At 43.8% G+C, this 22,626-nt stretch overlaps 1 protein-coding gene across 1 annotated transcript in view; it reads left to right on the forward strand.

Annotated features, from left to right (window-relative positions):
- Positions 1-399: 399 nt before the first annotated feature.
- bcl2b (BCL2 apoptosis regulator b) overlaps positions 400-22,626 on the forward strand; it is a 22,249-nt gene continuing 22 nt past the window's right edge. Inside the window, exons 1-2 of the mRNA XM_027142465.2 lie at positions 400-1,214; positions 21,864-22,626. The exon at positions 21,864-22,626 is cut by the window's right edge and continues 22 nt beyond it. Of these exons, the coding sequence (XP_026998266.1) occupies positions 756-1,214; positions 21,864-22,004 (600 nt within the window). The 5' untranslated portion in view covers positions 400-755 and the 3' untranslated portion in view covers positions 22,005-22,626. The remainder of the gene's footprint in view (positions 1,215-21,863) is intronic.

The raw sequence follows: 22,626 nt of genomic DNA on the forward strand, positions 1-22,626 counted from the left end.
TCAGTTGTGTGGTTGCTTAGCAACAGTGTTCCCGTGCCCCGTGTGAAAAACCCCAAAACAAAACACTGAAATGTTTATAATATATAATATATAATAATGTACTTAAATGTAATATTTAGTTGTATGCAAATGTTTTGACACCCAACAAACAAATCGAGTGTGTCGTTTTCGGGAAATGAGATTATGTATTTATTGGCTATTGATGTATCTGGATATTCTGTACCAGGGGAAATTGACTGAAATTGACTGAATTTCTGTTGCACGTGCGTGTAAGGGGAACACACACACCCTCTCTCTCTCTCTCTCTCTCTCTCTCTCTCTCTCTCTCTCTCTCTCTCTCTCTCTATCTATCTCACACACACACACACACACACACACACACACACACACAAAATCACACACACTCGCTCTGACAGTCGTTACCGAGTGACACGCTCGCGCACGCGGACACACTTCCTGAGACGCTTTCACAGATTCTTTCCCCTTCTCTCTGGCTGGCTGGAGAAAAGTGGGCGTTTGCTTTTTCCTGAAGCACCGAGAACTCTCCGTAGATCTGTTCCAGCGCGAGACCGCACCGCTCTGCTCTGCTCTGTACTGTATTTGCACGCGCTGCACGTTCCCCCAACCCCCTCAAGATATGCACGTGAATATATACACGCCTGTTTTACGCCTCGTGGGAAGGCAGATTAATCCGTTATTTCTGAACGTGACGGACTGTAATCGCGGTCTACACTGAGTCGTCACTTGGCCCGAACATGGCGAACGGAAACCTGTACGAAAACCGGCGCATCGTGGAAAAGTATCTGAACCACAAACTGTCGAAAAACGGCCACGCTCGGGAGTTTCATCGGTGTCACGCGAGCAGTCCGGACGAGCAGGAGCGCGCGCACCGCGTGACTCTTCACACGGCTCTGCGCGAGGCCGGTGATGAACTGGAAAGCTTGTACCGACCCGACTTTGCGGAGATGACGAAGCGCCTGCGCGAGACCCCTGTGGGAGCAGAGCAGAGGCGCTTCGCGGCGGTGGCGGACGAGCTGTTCCGCGACGGGATCAACTGGGGTCGCGTCGTGGCGTTTTTCGAGTTTGGCGCGATGGTGTGTGTGCAGTGCGCGCCGGACGCCGAGAGGAGCGCGTGCGCTGAGAACGTCGCGCGCTGGATGGCCGAATACCTGAACGGTCCGCTGAACGGCTGGATCCAGGAGAACGGAGGATGGGTACGTCAATGTGTCACAACAACCCGGCTCTGGTCAACCGATTCTTTTATAACAGTCGAGTAGGTCTGTAATCGATTCTGTCAGAAGAATCATTCAAAATAACCGAGTCGGTCAAAATAAACACACCGAGAACAAACACCTGACGTGTGTGTGAGTGTGTGATTCACTCAGGTATCATTCATCACTCCTTTCCATCCTGATTAGTCGGTGAATCGAGTCGTGACGTTGGCTCGTGTTTGTGAATCGATTCTGCAAATTGAGTCGCTAAAAAGAACCGAAAATTAAACGATGTTCCATGTTTCCTAACTTTGTGAAGTCGAATGTTGAATTGCATACAAAAGAAAGAAAAAAAAGGAATTCCTTATCATATTTCAAAGGCATAAAACTTTTGAGTCGATTGTTATAAACGAATCATTTGAACCTTTTGAATCACTTTCCTAAAGGGAATCACGTGCTGAATCGACTCTTTTAATTGGCACTGTGATTTGTGTAAATGAAACTATTTGGTACAATTTTTATCGTCCACCAAGATTTAGCTGAAGTTATATAGACAGCTGGTAAAATCTTTTATACCCTCTAAAAAAAAGATTCGGAACTTTTTCGTCATCCTCGGGATTCGATTCTTTCAAAGTAACAGAGCGTTATTATGGATCACCGTTAAACATCAAAGTTAATAAAACAACAACAACAAAAAAAGCAAACCCTTAGAGAACTTAATCTTACAGCTTTAACTCCAAAGTGCTGACACTGGAGACTCCTTCCCTGAGTGGTAAATAAACCACAGTACAAGTCCCTGTGAATGAGCTGTTACTAAAGAACCAAAACAGATATAAGGTACATGTAATGCTGAAATTGGAGAATTTGTAAAATTTGGATCTTTGTTTGTCTTTATTTTATCCTAACTCAAATCCTGTGATCAGACTGTTGAGTAAAAGCTGTAGGAGGAAGAATTTGGTCCTGGATTATTAGCTGTGTATTATTATTATCGGCAGAGTGGAGCTGGTGTGTGGAGCTGATGAGGAGCTTGTGATGATTCTCCTGGTTTTGGCTCAGTAATGAGTGTGTGTGTGTGTGTGTGTGTGTGTGTGTGTGTGTGTGTGTGTGTGTGTGTGTGTGTAAAAATGTGTGTGATGGTGTGTGTGATGGTGTGTGTGTGTAAATGTGTGTGATGGTGCATGTGTGTGTGTGTGTGTGTGTGTATGTAAATGTGTGTGATGGTGCGTGTGTGTGTGTGTGTGTGTGTGTGTGTGTGTGTGTGTGTGTGTGTGTGTGTGTGTGATGGTGTGTATGTGTTCGGGGGTGTGTGATGGTGTGTGAGTGTGTGTGATGGTGTGTGTGTGTGATGGTGTGTGTGTGTGATGGTGTGTGTGTGTGTGTGTGATGGTGTGTGTGTGCGTGTGATGGTGTGAGTGTGTGTGTGTGAGTGGGTGTGTGTGTGTGTGTGTGTGTGTGTGTGTGTGTGTGTGTGTGTGTGTGTGTGAGGTTCTGATTCTGATTGCACCGGAGACAGAGGGGACAGAGAAGGCAGAGGGGACAGAGAAGGCAGAGGGGACAGAGAAGGCAGAGGGGACAGAGAAGGCAGAGGGGACAGAGAAGACAGAGGGGACACGTGTCGGGGAATGACACGTTGCTGTAATTTTAATCCCAGTGTCAGCCGGACATAACGTAAGCGTTAATAAGCACTAACGTGTTTCACAGCATTAAATATAACTATAAGTAGTTAAACAGTACAATGTGCTGAAGGTTGTAATGGAAACAGGACCGGACTCATGGTCGCAGTGGTGGAAACAGTGTGTCTGCTTCATTACACCACCCACATCCTGTCATGTTTTTATCTGTTAGCAAAGATAAACAAAATAAAAGTCCACAGTCTTCATCTTGTGGCGTACACAGGTAGCGTATCACGTTAAAGGAAAGCGCGATTAAAATTCACCTCCAGTCCTGGAAAGGCTAAGAAACACTCGTGTCTTATATCAAAGCGTCGCAGCCCGAAGGTGGAGGAATAGATTTATACCATCTTTCTTGCTCTCGCATCTTTGAACTTTTTTTTTGTTCCTGGAAAAAAGACTGGGACCTGACCACCGTGCTCGTGAGAGGGATTTCCAGTGCGGTTAAATCATCACGCAGCTCTTTGAAGCAGTAGGTCATGTGACCCTTATCGAATTGAGGAAAGTACACGGAGAACAAAAGACAGAATGTATAACCGACACATATGATACGGTGTACATGAAGATCACAGGATGGTACAGCTGCAGAAACGCGTGCCGTTTTGATGCGGACGATACATTCGCACATCCTGAAGGGGTGGGGGTGGGGGGTGGGGGGTGGAGAGACTCAGTCGATCAGAGCGACTACGATTTGGACTGAGGCGGCGATTTAAAAGGTAACGATTGATGGAGCCTCCTGTCGAAAAGGACAAACAACCGGTTTGTGTAGAATCAAAACAATAAAAATATCTTCTCACACGAAAGCCTGAGCTTTACACGTGTACTAGTAACACAATCCACCATCACAACGCTCAAGATCAGACATACAGGAAGTGCTTCACGCATCCCAGAGAGATGTAGATGATCCCAACACCAGGTTTGTTCTGAATGACTATAATCAGACCACCTGCATAGCGGAGATCATTCTTGGCTGCTTGTATTCCTGAAATTTATGATATGTGAGACATATGCAGGATTTCTTCCTAAAAAGGCCACGCTGAGATCCGGCGAATACAGCATGCCCTAATCATTTGAACATACCTCTCTTCACGGCTCCGTTCACCACAGAGCTCGGGTTCGGGTCCCGTTTTGTTCCTGATGTTCCTCGTGTTGCTCTTGTTTTGTGACCGTTAATAAGTAATTAATCACCATTTTCTGACCAATCAGACCAGCAGTGCTGTGGTAAAAGGCACAGGTAGTACAAAGCAGAGTACATTAGCTTGATAGCTTGAATGCTTGTCTCTAAGCACGTCTGCCTAACAGGAAGTGGAGGAGACATGATACAGAGCTCCAGTGATGGCTGGACTTCTCAAGCAGACATTGCTGTAGCAGGTCTGGTGTGTTTAAAAGTGAAGGAGAGAAGATGTGCTTCGTTTAACACCATTTCCTCAGAGAACAAGGAAATTCAGGCCAGTTATAACACTAAAAGCTTTCTCCAGCGTTCCATCTACTCAACGATTCCCCAGCCCTAAGTTTTCATTTCTGTTGTATTCGTGTTATCTGTATTGGCCAGTTAACATCTTTTCAGTGGTACAGAGTTTAGAAGGGGGCCAATACTTTTAAAACTGGTTTAAAAGGAAAGCCTTGGAGAGAAAGAATGTGCTTTTTTCCCTCCATCCTGTAAAAACAGACAGAGGAGAGAACACATTAACCTTAAGCTTGACATTTGGACATGTGAGAGCACAAACCGTGACCTCGTCCACGCAACCCCCCTCCTCCCTCGTTCTTTCCCTCCACAGTTTTGCTTAAAAATAAATGGCATTTTCGTCTTGCGGCTCGTTCTGTTGTCACCCACGGAATGCTGAAACTTTATCCGAAAGACGGATTATTTGAGCTGCAACAATAAAAAGAACTGTTCGTTCATTGTCTGGTTTTTAACGGCGACATTGTTAGTGTTTGGTTTTAGAAGAAAGTTAAGACACCTTTTTTCCCCCCCTTCGGTGTCTGATGTCGGATGGGAATCTGACTCGTGTTTTTTCCATGTCTCTGCTGGCTCTTGGTTTTGTCGGACTAGACTTTACGACACCGCTCCAAACACGTGGATGTGTTGCTGCATTGAAGCCTGATGTGTAGCCCTGAGACCTGACGGGGTCTGTCAGGTAACTAAGAATGATGTAAGTTCAACACACATTTCTTGTCATGTCCTGCAGGGTCCCAGTCCTATTGCACACCTTTACAGACAAATCCCTATTCTGTTACATCTCCACTAAACAGATGTGCACCTACTCTTTCAATTTACCTGGAAAGCCCCTACCTTGTGCCCTAGAGTCGTGACAGGGTAATAGGGGAGAGAGCAGAAGGAAAGGCGAGCTGCACCTGTGTTTATTTGTGCAACATTACAGGCTATTCTGGATGATTGGCTGCGTGGGAAGCCTCTTAAATTACACACTTAACACTGCTGATTTCAGGCCAGGGCACGGCACAGCAGTGGGAGTTTACATGCTACGGGGGTCTGAGGCTCTCGTGCATCTTAATAACAGCACCCTCTGCAAATTATACACCTTTAGGGATGACTTTAAGTTTATAATGCGTGTGTGCTGCCTTTGTTTCGCCGGCCGTACACCTGCATGGCTGATATAAGGAGAAAGGGAGAAAATTTAGAACTGACAGAGTGAGATGGTTAGATATTTTACACACACGCACACTCTCTCACACACACACACACACACACACACACACACACACACACACACACACACACACACACACACACTTTTATAGCTCTTCTGTGGAAACTATAATAATGAACACACTCTGACTCGGACGCTATTTCACGAAACTGTGCCATCCAAAATGCGATAACCGATAAACCGTGTAAATGTGCTACGCTACGAACACAACAGCTAACTGCTACTCATGCTTTATCACATCAAACGAACTACACGGCATTAACGAGCTTAAAACCCTAAATTACAATGCTGATAAACAGACTAACCATAAACTATCTGAGGTAAGCCAAAGCTAGCATTACAGTAAACAGACTAAACCATGAGCTAGCAGTGAAGTAAACAAGCTACTGCTACATTTAATGGTCTCAACGATGCTTTACATTTATAGTAAACGGTCTAAGGCATTAAGGTAGACTAGTAAATAATAAACTAGCTTGATAACAAACAGTGAAAATATGGACCCATCATTATAGTAAACATGTACAAAACTGTCTACACCACAGATTAGCATTGTACAGGCTAATAACAAGTTATAAATAATATTAGGCGTTGTAATTAACAGGTTAGCAACGAGCTAGCTGTGAAATAGTATTGTGTTAAGTAAATTAAACAAATGTAGTTTTGAGAAAAAGTGTTCATTTTAACTTAGTAACCATGTTTGTAAATGCTAGCACTGACATTAGCCGGTTAAGCAGATGAACCTGTACAACAATATCTTTTTGTGAATACACTCATTCTCATATGACACACACACACACACACACACACACACACACACACACACAGCTACACTGACATTTAAAGGCTGTTTGGAGCTGGTGACTGAGTGTGAATGTGTGTTTGGAAGCGTTGGTCCAGGCCAAGTTTTCCCCTGCCAGGTTCCTCTGACTGGAGCTTTTCTCTGCCACTTTCCATCTGCGTGGTTGTGTGTTTGCAGTCATCAGTAGAGAGCCTGTCGTCTCGCAGATCTTTCCTACTTATGCAGATTTAGCCAGAATAAAGCAGGCCTTGAGAGTAACTCACATGTGGCTCACACTCCGGCTCTGTTCCTCGTTCCCTCAGGACCTCCGTATGTAAAGAGCCTCAGCACTGTTTATTGATGTCAGACATAAACAGAATATACAGTGCAACATGCCGACGAGTGCGAAACTGAAGGCTATTTGTTGTGTGGATTAAAATTTCTGTAAAGTTTCCGCCCAGTTACAGCTCTGGTGCAGGTGGAGTACCTCCAGGACCTCATGCTAGTTAAGATATTAAGCTAGCTATTGTTTGAGTACTACTGCTGTAATCAACATTCTTTTTTTTATTCAAGCAGTTCAATTTCATTAACTTTATTTTATTAAGCTATTAGAGATAGATAATATAGTGTCTATAAAAATGACCGAGTGAATGGTTTGGAAATGTAGAAACAAAGATTTCTGGGCCAGACGTCAGATTTCCAAACAAATTTTTCTCAGCAACTTTAAAAGACGGGGGGCACGGTGGCTTAGTGGTTCGCCTCACACCTCCAGGGTTGGGGGTTCGATTCCTGCCTCCGCCTTGTGTGTGTGGAGTTTGCATGTTCTCCCCGTGCCTCGGGGGTTTCCTCCGGGTACTCCGGTTTCCTCCCCCGGTCCAAAGACATGCATGGTAGGTTGATTGGCATCTCTGGAAAATTGTCCGTAGTGTGTGAGTGAATGAGAGTGTGTGTGTGCGCTGTGATGGGTTGGCACTCCGTCCAGGGTGTATCCTGCCTCGATGCCTGATGACGCCTGAGATAGGCACAGGCTCCCCGTGACCCGAGAAGTTCGGATAAGCGGTAGTAAATAAATGAATGAATGAATGAATGAAGGAACCTCCAATAGTAATTCATTTGTGTAATCTCCGTTTAGCTAACAAATATGCTAATACTAATCTACTAGTCTACTAAATTATGAGCTTTATCAGTTAGCTACACTTGTAATAAAATACTTTGGCTAAACCGGTTAATGCTAATCAACTAGCAACATTTATAATGCCTTAATTTATGGAGAAGCTCCTTAGCTACTGTTCTATTTTCAGCTAACACGCTATAATAGTAGGTTACCATGGTACGCTAGCATGTTCTGCGCTAATCCTGTTTGCTGAGGAGGTTTTTAGGAGTAAAACATTCACAGGGCCTTCATTTGGTTTTGTTGTTTCTTGGTTTGTCTGGAGCCAGGCTTTTTTTTTGGGTTTAATGTGTTCTATTTTTGACAGCATCCTCCTCTTCATAACCTTTTCGTTAACCACCTGTTCGTGCTGAAGGTGTCGTCTGAAACGAACAACCGCTAAACACTTCGGTTCACAAAAGGTCATGTGATTGTTGTGGAGGCTAGAAACAGAAGCGTTGTCCATCAGCACACGGGGTCCAGTGATCTATTGTTCTGTATGTTCTACTGTGTAATTGTTCAAAAGGAAAACAGTGTTAGCACCAAACCTGCACTAATCCCACACACGGTTGTCCCTCAAGTCCTCCACACCCTTCCAAAGCTTATTTCTGAGGCCTGTCTCTGGAGGCCACGGGAATAAATAAAGCAGACGAGCAGGGTGTTGCTTTCCTGAGAGGTCTGGTGTGGGTGTGGCTTCGGCTTTTTAATTTTATACTTCCTCTGGAAAATGATTGAAGACAGGATAACTACCAAGGTTAAGTCTGTCGTCTGAAGCTGGATAGACATTACTACTGTACACACACACACACATACACACACACATACTCACGTTTAAGTTTGGCAGTAGAACCCAGAGCATACTTCAGAGGGTAGAACCTTCAAAAAGAAACTCTTTGAAGTTTTATCAGCTTATCAGCACATCTCTTAACTGAGTGTCTCTCAGCCATGAACGACAGAACCTCTGCTTCGAATTTCTGCTTGACTCGATGAGCTTTGATGGTTCGCTGGATACTTCAGGAAGAAAGGGTTCCCGAATAGAACCTCAAGGGTTCTGGTTTACTGTCAAGTTACGGTAAAGGAACGTGTTCCGGTGAGGTACAGTTTCCATGGTAACAGCTAACAATCGCAGGGACCGGTGTGGGACGTGATGATCGACACCTAAAAGTAAAGAGATAAGGAATTATTCAGCAAAGCAAGGCTTGGAGATACGTTGAACCTTTTTTTGGAAGGATTCTCTTTTTATCACAGCACACCACTAATTGTGTTATGCCATTTGCCTCAGGAATACAGAAAGATGTCTGATAGACCCACATGAGCTCGCATGAGTTCCCTGTGGATCTGCCTCGGCAGGAATCACGTTGTGGTGTTGTGGCTACAAGCAGGGCAGAACACATGTTAGTGAAAGATGCATGAGCCGAGTAATGTCTGACACTAAACGGCCATTCACTCAAACACCGGGTTCATCCGTCTGGCCTCCTGTTTCACACTCTGCATGTGGAGTTCGGTGTCAGGTGACCACACGGGCATTGAAATATTCAGGGTTATGTGAGACACACTGGAAATGGAACCGGACCCTGGACGTCCAGCCGGTCTGCTTGGGTCCTTGTGAGAGGACGTTTACCGCTCGATGTCCCGTCATACCAGTGAGAGCAAGCTGCCGGTGAAATCTGAGACTCACATCAGTGACATCAGCACAGAGCCCACCCAGACTAGCTCCAGCAAGGGAAAGGTCACGCTCGAGGTTGCTATCGCTATATTTGGAACGATCAGGCTTCATCCTGTGCTGTTGTATTGTTAGCTGCGGAGCACAGCAGGGTCGTGGCGTGTGAATAAGCCATGGGAATTCCTGCTCGAGAGATAAAACTGCTGAAAAAAAAAACGCAGATTGTCGCTGGGGGTTTGACGTCGTACAGTCCATTGTACTTTACATGTAGTTTTGTGCAAAAGTTTGTGCCTCCACCCTGTCTCGGATTTAAATCCGAATTCAGATATACTGTAAATATGGAAATGTGGAGCACCTTGATTTTGAACGCAGCGTATTTAAAGTTTTTATTCACAGTATGTTGAATTTGTTAATTTACAAGAACAGAAAAAAAATTCACGTCTAATTGGTGTAATAAACTCCAGTGGGTGTCGGTTATTTCTGATGCGTCTAATGAAGGCCGGGTTTAGCCGCGTCTAGACGTGTTTTTTATGAGCGAATGAAATAATTGTCTTTTTTTTTTTGTCATACAAGAACCAGTAAAATAAAATAAAACCTACATGCTTTAGGACTCAGGAAACATATAAAGATGAGACTGGAAGATTAAATCAAATGGGTTTAATCCAAACCTCAGTAACTCGATGTACAAACAAGAACCATCTACATCACCATGGATCTGTAAGTGGAACAAAATCAGGATTAGAAAGGCTTACAGACTTTAATACGTTTATTATTCCTAAAATTCTTGGAGATTTCTTCACCCCTGAGTCCATTATGAAGAAGCATTTAGAATTGTGCGTAATGGTTGTAACTCCAGGCTCATTTTAAAGTCCAAACACACACCATGTTGTTCTCACATTCTCCTATTACAAAGGGTTTGAGGCAGCCATTAACATTAACACAGCGCACTTCAGCGGTAGCACAGATTATTAGCGCTCTCTGATCTCGGAGAGAATGGTTGAGTCGTAGCGGGGGTGGGTTTTTGTTATGTTAGGGAACTTTCATGAAAACTACAGACGCCTCGTCAAGCGAACATCAGACGGAGGAGCGTGGATACGGCAACAGCCAGACCACATCAGACGATCAGGGGCCCAGGGGAGCGGTTTGCTTACGACATACAAGGCGTCAACAGCAGCTCCGCACTAATAGGAAAGCGAATCTAAGATCTGTGCGGAAAACCATGTAAGCTTCTGTGTTGTTGTAACATCAGCTAAACCGCCATATCTCTCGTAGCTTCGTATTTGTTTATTTACTGTGAATAGGAGATTTGCGCGAAGCTCGCAGCTCGACCTGGTGTCCGGTATTTGGAATTTGAGAGTGTTACGAGCCTCCAGTTGTGACTAAACCTACATACAGATTCTGTACCGCTGCTTACTGACAGGGACAGTTGTGTAGAGTAGCTTTCCCTGACGTGAAGCCTACACTAAGTCAATTTGCTCTGACTTTCTTGCTATTGTCGTCTGCTCTGTTTGTCATTCCTGAGGCCAGGAATTTGGTATCTACTGTTTTGTTTTTTGTTTTTTTTACTCTTTGCCCTAACTAACTAACCACGCATGTCTCCAACCCTGTCCAGTCTGTGGGCCGCAGCCGGATGCGTCAACAAAGTTTAGCCACAAGGAATATTTCTTTTCTCCATGAATGTTCTCTTTCTGGCCGTGCTCATACGCTCGTATCATCTCCTATCCGTCTATAACAAACCAAGCTCTTCCCAAGGGGAGGTGAAGGGTTAGGATCCACGTGCAAGGTTTATTAGATTAGAGGTTCATCAAGTGAAAATCATGTGATCATATATGAAATGAACCAGGAAGGAAACGATCAGATCAAATGAACTTAACAGAAAAATGTCTGTATTTTTTCCCCTTCGTTCCTCAATTCACTTAATTTTTTTACTGCTTTCTTTTCTTCAGAAATAGCAGTCGAAGGAGAGAGACTGATGTCGAAATCTCCCTCTCCTTGTTACAACAATAAAAGCCAAATTATTTTTGCGGTGTGGCCTTCACCCATGACTAAATCTGAACAATTTGATGCACGGTTTTCCAAAAAGAGGGAAAAAAAGGGCTGGTTAAAGCTGCACTTTTATACGCGGCAGCCTTCAGGGCTTTAACTGCCTGCTGTCTCGTACAACCTTGAGATAAATGGTAGCATCCTTCGGTGCTGTCAGTCGCTTTTCTAAACGCTCGCGATCTAATATTGTCCTTGACGAGAGGACGTACGTTAGCATCCCTGACAGCCTGATTGGGTCATTTAGAAATGTTGCAGAGAAACAAAGCCTCGATTTGAATCCTGTGTTCCTTTCTGGTTCTATATGAACTCCTTTGCAGCGAGTTCTCACTGCTCTTTACTGCAGTGACAAGCATTCGCATAGTTTCCCGTCATGTGCCTGCTGACGAGGTAGCGTCCGCTTCATGCCTTCAGGAGACTTTGTTTCAACTTGCACAAATTAATTAACCAGCTAATTATCAGCGATCATTAGGATCCGTACGAGACGCGTCAGTGCAGGCAAAATCGACTGGATATTAATGTCAGGATAAAAGAGGAAACGTAGTGTGTCACTGTATAAACTAAATATTTGGAAATATTATACCTATCTGTATTTGTATCCTTTTCATTCTGGATTATTTACTTGCGTTCAGTTAAATCCGTATCGTTTATTTATCTCACACGCACAAAAATCAAACGCTGGACTATTGAATAAAAACCTTCTGAATTTTCTTCATCAGATTTATCACACATTTCCGACTTCAAGGGCACCGATACTTTTGAGCTCATTGAACGTGTCGGTAAGATTGACATCAGCATTGGAAATAATTATCTTTTTCGTTTAATGATTAGCCCATTCTTTAAGACCCCCAGCTGCTAGTTAGCATAAGTTTGGTTTCTTAGCATTCGGGCTGTGTAACGCTCGTACAAAGGAGATACGGCAGAATCGTTTTTTTTTTAATCGAGACTCGGACACATCACGTTTTCTCCTTAACGCTCACTTGACAGGCATCAAATATCTCTGGATATTTTTAACAAGAGCAGAGCGTCCCTCAGCGTAACGACTGTAAACGTTAGTCTTTTCAGAGCGCTTGTGTTCCTGCTGTATCAGAGCGCGCAGGAAACAAAGTGGGCTTGTTTGTCTTGAAGCACAGCGCATTCTTCTAATTCCTCCATCCAGCTTTTTGGACTGGAATCAGCTGGTTGCTGGGGTGGAGTGAACTTTTCCCTGCTTTCCTCGTTGCCCACAGATGAGGACGGGAAGGAGGAGTGAAATGGGGACTCGCACACGAAAGGCAATTAAAACGTATCAGTCCGTTTTCTCTGTAAATAAACAGGGTTTGTTTAGGGATTTATTCCATCCTTAGGCCAACCTTAAAAATATTTTGGTTTGCAGAAACAGTAAAAAACAGTTTTGGTGACGGTGATGACGTCGGTGTGACTTTAAACAAATTAGCATATCGTGACGTCACTGACTGGGTCTTCAACCCGTGCCTTCGGGCGCATCATCGCAAACCTTATTTTGATGCTGGACAGTTTTTCCATAACTTCGTGCCAAGTTTAAGCGGTGTCGAGCTGTTTTAATGACTTTTTTAGATGGATTATGGAGCCTGAACCCGTATGACTTTGAACGGTGACCGAGAACATTTTGTTTACTGCAGCCGCAGCCATCATTACCGTGCGTGAACGGTCGACTGTGACAGTGAACGAGAGAACGCACAGGCCGTAGTGTGACATCCGGTAACCAACATAGATGACGTCACAGGTTTTTATTTAAAAGAAAGAACGTAGCCTTCGTCTGTGTGTAGGCCAATTTATATATTTACAATACGTACTAAAATATAATTCATATTATTTTATTGCTTTTGTATTAGTTGTTTGAAGATTTAAAAAAAATAATTGGTCGCTCTTAACGCACATTTACAACCGGCAAATCGGTCGGACTTAAAGCAAAAAAAAATTACGTTTTCGGTCGGGTTACGGCAAACAAGGATATTTTTAAGGATGACCTTATTAAACACTGTTTTGGAACATGTTGCGTCTCAAACCTGCCAGGGTTGCTTTCAGAAAGAGAAGAGAAGAGAAAGCTCCGTGTGCTTGCCGACATCTGTCTGGATGATTTGAAACGTCCTCGGTGATGAAACTTTCCTGATGCCAGAGCGTCAGACAAAGGTAGCACTTATGTAGAACACAGACCTTAGGGCAGAAATCACAGGGGTTTGTCTAGTTTTACCTCATACCTTGCTGTGGAATAGGCATCTTGGGGTCTACAGAATCCTAACCTAAGTGAGGTTAGTGATGTTGTAGAGTTTTGCTTGTGCTCCTCAAATCCAGCTGGATTATCACCAGACCCCGAGTCTCCATCTCCGTTCAACATAATATGCAGCTGAAGCACTCGGTTATCTGACCAATGACAGTTTTCCAAAGTCACAGCCAAGAATCATCATGGCTTGTACCTTACTTTACCTGCTGAGGACCATGAGGCCTATGGACACACTCCAGGGCTGTGGAACATCAAACAAATTTTCTCCCTCTCGTGACTTTATTTAAACCCGAGACGTCTCCATATCCGTTAACCACAATCTGCCCTTTGTTCCATTTTAACACCGTAAAAAATTTCAAAACCTGAAACCCGCCTGCGAGCCTGCAGCTTATTCGAAGGGACTCTGTTGCCAAAAACGTCAAGATTTCATTACTGCGCTTCTCCAGAAGCTCTCATGATGAAAGAAGAACCCTGACCTGAGGAGAAGGAGGAGGGGGGGTGATGTTCACTGGAGCTTGGAGGAGTTTCATTACCCCAACTTTGATGGGTTCATTATCTTTCAACCATTTGCATTGTTTGGCAACCATGAGATGACGGGCAAGACGATGTAGCGTGACTGAGACACCCTGAAACCCTGTGAATCAAAGCTTTAACTGTCACAGCGTAACCTGACGCCACATGCCGACTCGCCGTCGTCTCTAAATTATGCTATTATATGACTTTATTTTTTTTCTCCGAAGCCAACGGTGCCTAAACGAAGGGCCGTACCGTCTTAGCGCGCACCGCTGAAGAATTCCTGGAAGCATTTGGTATTTGCATTCAAACAAAATCATGTAAAGTGGGGATTCTGATGCAAGGTTTTCCCACCAAATTGGAAACGCTTGCTCTACAGTTCACCAAAGTGTATATGGGTTTAAACATTACATCGGAGGCTTTTAACGACATCACAGGAAAGCAGATGGGATCATAATACAAACACAAGCCTTTTAACCTGTGGGGAAAAAATCAGGGATAGAAAATACTGACTGAAGGAGGAAAGGTGTAAATGTTATTCAAAAAAAGAAGAAGCTTTTGTTAAAACCATAGAATGAAGAAGCAATCCTTTTTTTAACATGACAATAATGACATGAGTCGTCTTCTTCTTCTTCTGCTTCTTCTTCTTCTTCTTGTTATTATAATAATTATTATTATTCCCACTGTAATTGTTCACCGAACCATATTTTACACCATAGAGTCAGTGTTTTTCTTGCTAACCTCAAGGTTACACTAATATTACTTCCACCACATTGGTGTGACTTGTTTGGACTTATTTAGCTTTTCACTTATCGCTCTGACTCGACGTTTGGCCTGTATGACGTTCCTCTGTAATGAAAGCCCACGTGTCTGGTGTTCAGCATGGAAAAGTTAGCTCATCTACAGACCCTGTGTACAGTCTCTCCCTCTCTCTCTCTCTGTCTCAGTCTCTCTCTCCCTCTCTCTCTCTCCCTCAGTCAGTCTCTCTCTCTCTCTCTCTCTCTCTCTCTCTCTCTCTCTCTCTCTCTCTCTGTGTCTCAGTCTCTCTCTCTCTCTTTCTCTCTGTCTCAGTCTCTCTCTCTCTCAGTCTCTCTCTCTTTCTCTCAGTCTCTCTCTCCCTCTGTCTTTCTCGCTCTCTCTCTGGGGGGGGGGGGTGAGTAGGGGATTCTTAAGCTCTCAGGGTTCTTCTGAAGGAACTGCCTACGTGGAGGTTCATATCGCTGTAGGGTCGCTATAATGAATAGGAAAAAAGGAATCAGATAAAACGTGTATAACAAAGAACTGTTATAGAGCAGCTATAGTACAGAGCGAGTGTATTACAGCATCGGCGGTGCTCGCTATTAAAGATCGAAAGGCTAGCTCATTATAAGACTTGTCATAACTAGCTGCTTTTGTGATGGACCTAAATGTGTTTAGATTTGAAAAGGGCATTCGGGAGCATTCAAGGGAAAATCTGTGTGGTGTATGTGTGTGTGTTTGAGAGAGAGAGAGAGATGATTCAGCAAACCTTTTTGTTCACCCCTGTGTGTCATCCTGCCCTTTTCACTCCACAGATACAATACAGTGTGTCTTTATTAGATTCTCTGACTGAGCAGGTCTGGTTTATTTACAGCACTGAGTTTCAACCACACACACACACACACACACACACACACATACGGTCTTTGAAAAAGAAACCCGCATCCTTTCCTGTGCCTTCATACAGGCGTAAACACTTCTCCGACTGAATCGCAACTTTTTTGTTTTGATGACTGTTTCCCGTTCTCTCCATAGATCAGAATATTTCCGGACTTTTCTCGACTAGAAACATCTTTGACCTTTTTCGACACCAGCAGGAGCCTTTAAACCTGACAGAAAAACCCCCCAGTGACATAAATTATGAATCCATGCAGGAAGTCTGCATGTGATCGTTTGTTACGTAACAGAGATATGACGTGATGGAAACAGCACTTGAACCAGCGCCGTCAGTGGCGTCATTAATCCTGAACTCATATCAGCGTGAGATGTAGCCGTTACTCTGTCACTCTGATACGCACCTTGTTAGAAGAACATTCTAGACTAGCGCTTAGTATTACAGACTCAACGTGGAGTGGTGTTTAGAGGATTTAGTCAGACTTAAAGTTAATGATGGCCGTCGGGTTGGTTTTGCGATATCATGTGACGACAGAGGTACACGTCTGTAAACCAGCTCTCGTGGTTGTTTTGTACTGTATTGTCTAGGACCTGCCTGATGTTATGTCTGATGCAACAGTTTGTGTATAAACGGTGCACCGCTGTTTACACTGGAAGTTCCCACCTTTTTGAAGTGTTAATTACACCACCGGGTTGTGTTGCTTCTTCACACTGTGCAGTTTAGCAGCGTTAAACCCCGTGTGTGCTGCTCCCATGGGGTCAGACTGAGTGCAGCGACTTCGGGCCACGAGGAGCGATGAATAAATTTGTCAGCTTTAATAACGAGAAGGTAAACAATTTCTTACACTGCTTACACTGAAGCAGCAAACTAACATTTTTTGTGAACTCACAAAACAATATACAGTGTTGAATTAAACTTCAGCAAGATTAAAGAATCAAATACAAAAATAAACCATACCACCAACAGGGGGCAGTGCTGTGCTGCTTGACGGAAAATAAACGAAAACATGTGCTGCGGTAAAGTTAAATGTTGGCTAATAAAATGAGCTAGCTAACATTTGCGTGAGTGAGTGAGTGATTGAGTCCTAAAGATTTTCCCTACCGAAGCTGGAACACATCAGGTCAGGGTATGTGTCTGAAATCGTCCTGTACGGTTGAGTAACCCTGTAACAGGATTTTCCCCAAAACTAGCGAGTTGTGAGAAAAGCAAAGCAATAACGCAGCAGTAACCATGACACCACGAGTGAAAGAATCCCACACGGCTTTTTATTACACTCTGAGGTAAAACGAGCGCTGCGTAGGAGATGCGAGAGACAAATGCTGACCTTATTAAACCTTTGTGCTGATGAAGCTGTTCCGCTAAATGATCTCCCGCATCAGCAGCAAGATAACGACGCTAGCAGCTTAGCATCTGTTTCGTACAAGAGCAAATTATGACTCTTTTTGACTCTTACGTTAGTTTAATCAGACTCTAATAACACAGAAATTCAAACTAACGTTGTAATTTCAGTTCATTCATTTAGCTAAAATCAGCTCTGAGTCCATGAGACGGATTAGCGAGCTAGCTAACCTAATTCCATAGCCAAAACGCTAACTGTGTTTCCATATAAACAAATTAAAGGTAATAGTGTTTATTATATATCAGTAGTATGATGGGGATCGATGACTGCAACTCAATCATTTTTGCTGGTAACAATTTTGTTGAGGAGTGGAACGTTGCTAAAGGATAACTTTCAGCTCTACCGTGAAGTTTTGCTCTTGTTTATAGACCACAGAAGATCACCTGAAGATCTGGAGGATCTCGTTGATGCTAAACCTTGACATAAACATCAGACACGAAACGTTATTACCAGGACCTTCAGTTACTCTTGGGTTTCCAATCTCAGGATGGATTGTACACCCGAGTGTCCACTTTCGGCTAGTCACAACATTCTGAGGATAAAATCTCTAGGATAATCTCCACCTCCTTCATCTCCGCTGGCTGTTCTCTGCTCTCCTGCTCTCGCATCCTGAAATCAGAGCTGACCTGCCGGAACATGGCCGCCAATGTTGTACTGCTTGTCTGAGTTGATAAGCTTCAGGAGCAGGAGGCCACCAGATGAAAGAACGTCCAGTTTAGTGTGGCGTAGAGGAAGGTCTTTCCATGTGTGCACCCTGATATCTGTTTGAACTTTATCCACTTCTGGGAGTCCTGGGAGTTTGTCTTAAGCTGTTTGCTGTAATTTTATCTAGTTTGTTTTTCGCTTTTTTCAAGGATGTTTTACAGGATATTTGAGAAATATGTCTCCTGGAACATAACGTTAGAGGTCAGCACCGGGAACCACGGCAGCCTCGATTTGTTGCAAAAGCAGCATCGTCTTGTGACAAGTGATGCTGCAAAACCGTATTTATCCAACAACACCAGAGATGTGTAATGGAAAACAGGCATGCTTCACTTCATCCCACCAGTGTGTGTGTGAGTGTGTGTGAGTGTGTGTGAGTGTGTGTGAGTGTGTGTGAGTGTGTGTGAGTGTGTGTGAGTGAGTGTGTGTGAGAGTGTGTGAAATGATGAAACAGAGCACAATGTTCTCCTTACACCGTCCCATGACACTCAGCCGATTCCCTTTTCCACCAGTTCCGTCTCTTATGACTTGACTCTCTGCCTACGTGTGCTGACTGCTAAGAAAACACAGAGAAGAAGATAAAGACGACTTGGGGCGGCTGTGAAGAGCTGCAAAAAAGAGAGGAAAAGATTTGCATGGCTCCTCCCCTTTAAGCGTAAATGAGGTCAATCAGTTATGTACATGTTGGTCACTGATCAGCTGATGGAACAGATTTAGGATGAAGCTCCTCATGCCTGAGTGATTTGAGAATAGCAGAAAGTTCCACATGTGCCATCACATGCATCTGAAGTCAGATGTTGTGTTTTTCAGCAGTGGCTCTAACAAGCACTTTAGCCTTAAAGTAAAACACTGGCTCACTTAGGGTTAGAGTTAGAGTTAGGAGTTGGGGTTAGAGTTAGAGTTAGGTTTAGGAGTTGGAATTAGGGTTGGGATTGGGGTTAGGGGTTGGGATTAGAGTTAGGGTTGGGGTTTAGGATTGAGGATTAGGGTTAGGAGTTGGGGTTAGGGTTAGGGATTAGGGTTAGGGTTGGGTTTTAGGAATGGGGATTATGGTTAGGTTTAGGATTAGAGTTAGGGTTAGAGTTAGGAGTTGGAATTAGGGTTAGGGTTATGGTTGAGGATTGGGGTTAGGGGTTGGGATTAGAGTTAGGGTTGGGGTTTAGGATTGGGTTAGGGTTAGAGTTAGGGATTAGGAGTTAGGGATTAGGGTTAGGGAAACGTCAGGTCTTTAACACTCACAACACTCATTTTTCTACCGCTTATCCGAACTACCTCGGGTCACGGGGAGCCTGTGCCTATCTCAGGCGTCATCGGGCATTAAGGCAGGATACACCCTGGACGGAGTGCCAACCCATCGCAGGGCACACACACACTCTCATTCACTCACACACTCACACACTACGGACAATTTTCCAGGGATGCCAATCAACCTACCATGCATGTCTTTGGACCGGGGGAGGAAACCGGAGTACCCAGAGGAAACCCTCGAGGCACGGGGAGAACATGCAAACTCCGCACACACAAGGCGGAGGCGGGAATCGAACCCCCAACCCTGGAGGTGTGAGGCGAACGTGCTACCCACTAAGCCACCGTGCCCCCCACTCACAACACTTCCTCCCATTCTTACTGGGGGAATTTCCTTTGCTTTTAAAGACATATCTTACAATACTGGGGCTTGGGCAGGAAAACTTGAAAATTTGGCACTTTGAGAACAGAAAACTAGCAACGTCTTCACAAAGCGGCTGCTAGCAAACGGGTGATTAATAGTTGAATCGAAGGAAATATGATTTCTGGAGAAAAAATATGAAAAGCATAACAGTGAAAAGAGTACTGTATTGAGTGAGGATGTGGTAGTTTAGTGGTTAAGGTGTTGGACTACCAGTTGGAAGGGTGTGAGTTCAAACCAAGCTGCTACTGCTGGGCCCCTGTGCAAGGGCCGTAACCCTCAATTACTCTGTGGAATAAAATGTAAGTCACTCTGGATAAGGGCGTCTAATGATTATTGCATCTTAATGACTTTCTTGTTAAATTTGAGAGATGATAAAGTTGCACTGTTAAGTTAAATGTGTTCATTTGGCTAAATTTGTTTTGCTGTCATGGAGACACGAAACAGGTCTCGGTTAATTGACTACGTTTGATTTGTGTGCCATATTTTTACTTTATACGGTTTGCATGTGTAGACTTTGCACAAATGAAAATAAAATCAGGACTTAGTTGAGTTTCACTGGACAGCTTGCTGTAAATAAAGGCCATTATGTTCTGCTCGAGCGCTGACGTCGGCCTGTATGACCCGCGGCAGCAAAGCGGAGAGGTTGTGTAAGGCATGAGGTAATAGTGTCGTAATCGTCTTCCCAAATACAAACCACCGACAGGAACCAAAACCCCCTCCACCACCTCGTTCTACCCCTCCCCCCTCTCATCCTCATGACTTCAGTTGAAGCTATTAGACATCCTGCTGAGAACAAAGCCTCCTGTTTCGAGATGAGAGCAGCTGTGTGTTACCGGACATCCTCTTTTCCTCTCTGCACTTTAAAGAACTTTCCATTTCCAAGTTAGAGCATTTAAGGCAGAGTTACATGACTGGAACTGGCCTGTGTGTGTATGGAATGTGTGATTATGTGTGTGTGTCGGTTTGAAGATAAAGCATCTGTTTTTGATCAGGCACGTTTGGTCTCCTGCGTGTGTCGGCATGCAGGCGGATCTTCAATCTCTCGACCCCCCAGATCGCCAGACACACGCCAGTACACTCCGTAGAGGCTGTGTGTGTTCTTAACGCTTAAATCATGATGCGACTCACATTCCCACCACCAGGGGGACAGCGAGCAGAAAAAAAAATGGTGCGCATCCAACCTGAGTTGGATAATCTGTTCAAACTCTCATGCAGCTCTTTGTTTAATCAGACCAATACATCATGACCTGTTAATCATCACCATTACTCCCAACAACAAATCCCTGATCACCATTACTACCAACAACCAATTCCTTACCACAATTACCCCAACAACTGACCACCGTTACTCACAATGACCAATCCCTGACCACCATTACTCACAATGACCAACCCCTGACCACCATTACTCCCAATGACTAATCACCGATCCAACAGCTAGAATTTCACTGTCTGTACTCTACATATTGTGCCCAGAATTAATAAGCCTAATAGTTTCAGTTCCTTTATACAGTTCATCCAGAACCACTGGTCTATTTGAACCACACACTTGTTGTACTTCTAGTGGGATTGGCCTACTGGTTTCCTTTCCCATTCTCGGCAGTTTAATGGTTAATGGTATCCAGAGGGTCGGTTCATGTCAGGACGTTTTTCTGTTATAACAGAGAAGGACTTATTTGATACTGCAGCTTTCTTAAGATTAACTTTAAAACCTGGCTTGCAGATTTGCTCGAGAAAGCAACTTTCACTTCTCCTCTCGTCCTGCACGATGAAACGATTGCTGTCTGTGAATCTACTTGTTTTTAACGAATCCAGTCCTGTGACAATAATAAGTTTAATCTCTTCACCTGATCCAGAGATGGTAATGATGATGATGATGATGATGATGATGATGATGATGAAAGTTGGAATGTTTGTGAGGTTATTAGACTCGGGTTGTGTTTCACGCTTAGTAAACACACGGGCGACACCTTGTGGTGATAAAAGTTCACCTGCAGCACCTCCACAGATCTACTCGTCCAGAGCGGTTCAGGAGGTAAAGACACGTACTGTATCATGCTGATAAATACATCTGCACAGGATATTACATCACTAAGAGCCACCACATACTCAACCGTGCTGTAATAGTGATACAAAAGTGATAATGGTACATTAACACAAAGTAAAAAATAAAATTGATTTTATGTTACACATTTTCTCAAATCTCTCACAGTGCAACGAGGCATTAAGTGTTAAATGGTTTTTTTTTGATGAAATGGAAGAAATGTACGTGTGAAAATCATCCATCGTTTCAGTTTTGTTCGTTTTTGTTTTGCTTTACTGTGTCATAACTTCTGAGAGCCAATCAGGTTTAGGTATGCAAATACAAGCCATGAGAATTTGCATATTCATAAAATTAAAATTTTTTGATGGAGGACTTTTGTGAATCTTTTTTTTGCTGCCATAAACTGTTTATTTAATACTTTTTTTTTGTAACTTTTGTACTATCCTGATTTATTTTTTTCTCCTTTCCTCATTTTCCCAGGATGCCTTTGTGGAGCTGTACATGAGGAGAAAGGACTCGTTGTTCAGCAGCTCTTGGCCTTCCTTGACGACCTCCGTCTTCAGTCTGGCGGTACTGGGGGCGGTCGGCCTCACCATCGGGGCTTATCTCACTCAGAAATGAAGAACTCCATCCATCTCCTCACTCCTTTCCTTCACTCGTTCCTTCAGCACCTCAGACGTTTCTTCAAAGCATCTTTTCAAGTCCTTCACTCGCCCTTAAAGGAAAACGACTCAGATGTAAAAACGACAGTAAGTCGTCCTGAGGAAAACTGGCCCAACTTGAGCATCGGTGTTTTATTTCATGATGTTTATGGAATCTAAATTTGCTCAGAAATGTTCAGCCTGGGTATGAAGCCAACCCTCATGAGCGATGACTCTGGTGTTTTCCAGACAATACGATTGTTCGAAACCATGTAACTAATTTCATAAGCAGCTTTTTTGTCTGCTTGGTCACTGCTGCTGCATCCATCATGCTAGTTGTCTATATCACGTTAGCACCAAGCTGACAGTTAGGAACTGCGACGTTCCTTTGATTGCTGGAGTTAAAACACTAACAAATTACGCAGTGTGAAAAAAACACTGTTGCTAGGCAACCACGGGAAATACGGTCGCCACGCCAAAGCCCCCTCTCTTCTTATTTGACTGTAAATGAGGATGATGTTAGCTAGATGACTGCTACGTAAAGCCACAGCGACAGAGGAAACGGCGGAGAAATATCCAGAGCGACGACATTTCTCTCAGAC

This window comes from Tachysurus fulvidraco, chromosome 1 (assembly GCF_022655615.1).
Source record: "Tachysurus fulvidraco isolate hzauxx_2018 chromosome 1, HZAU_PFXX_2.0, whole genome shotgun sequence".
Taxonomy (NCBI): Eukaryota; Metazoa; Chordata; class Actinopteri; order Siluriformes; family Bagridae; genus Tachysurus; species Tachysurus fulvidraco.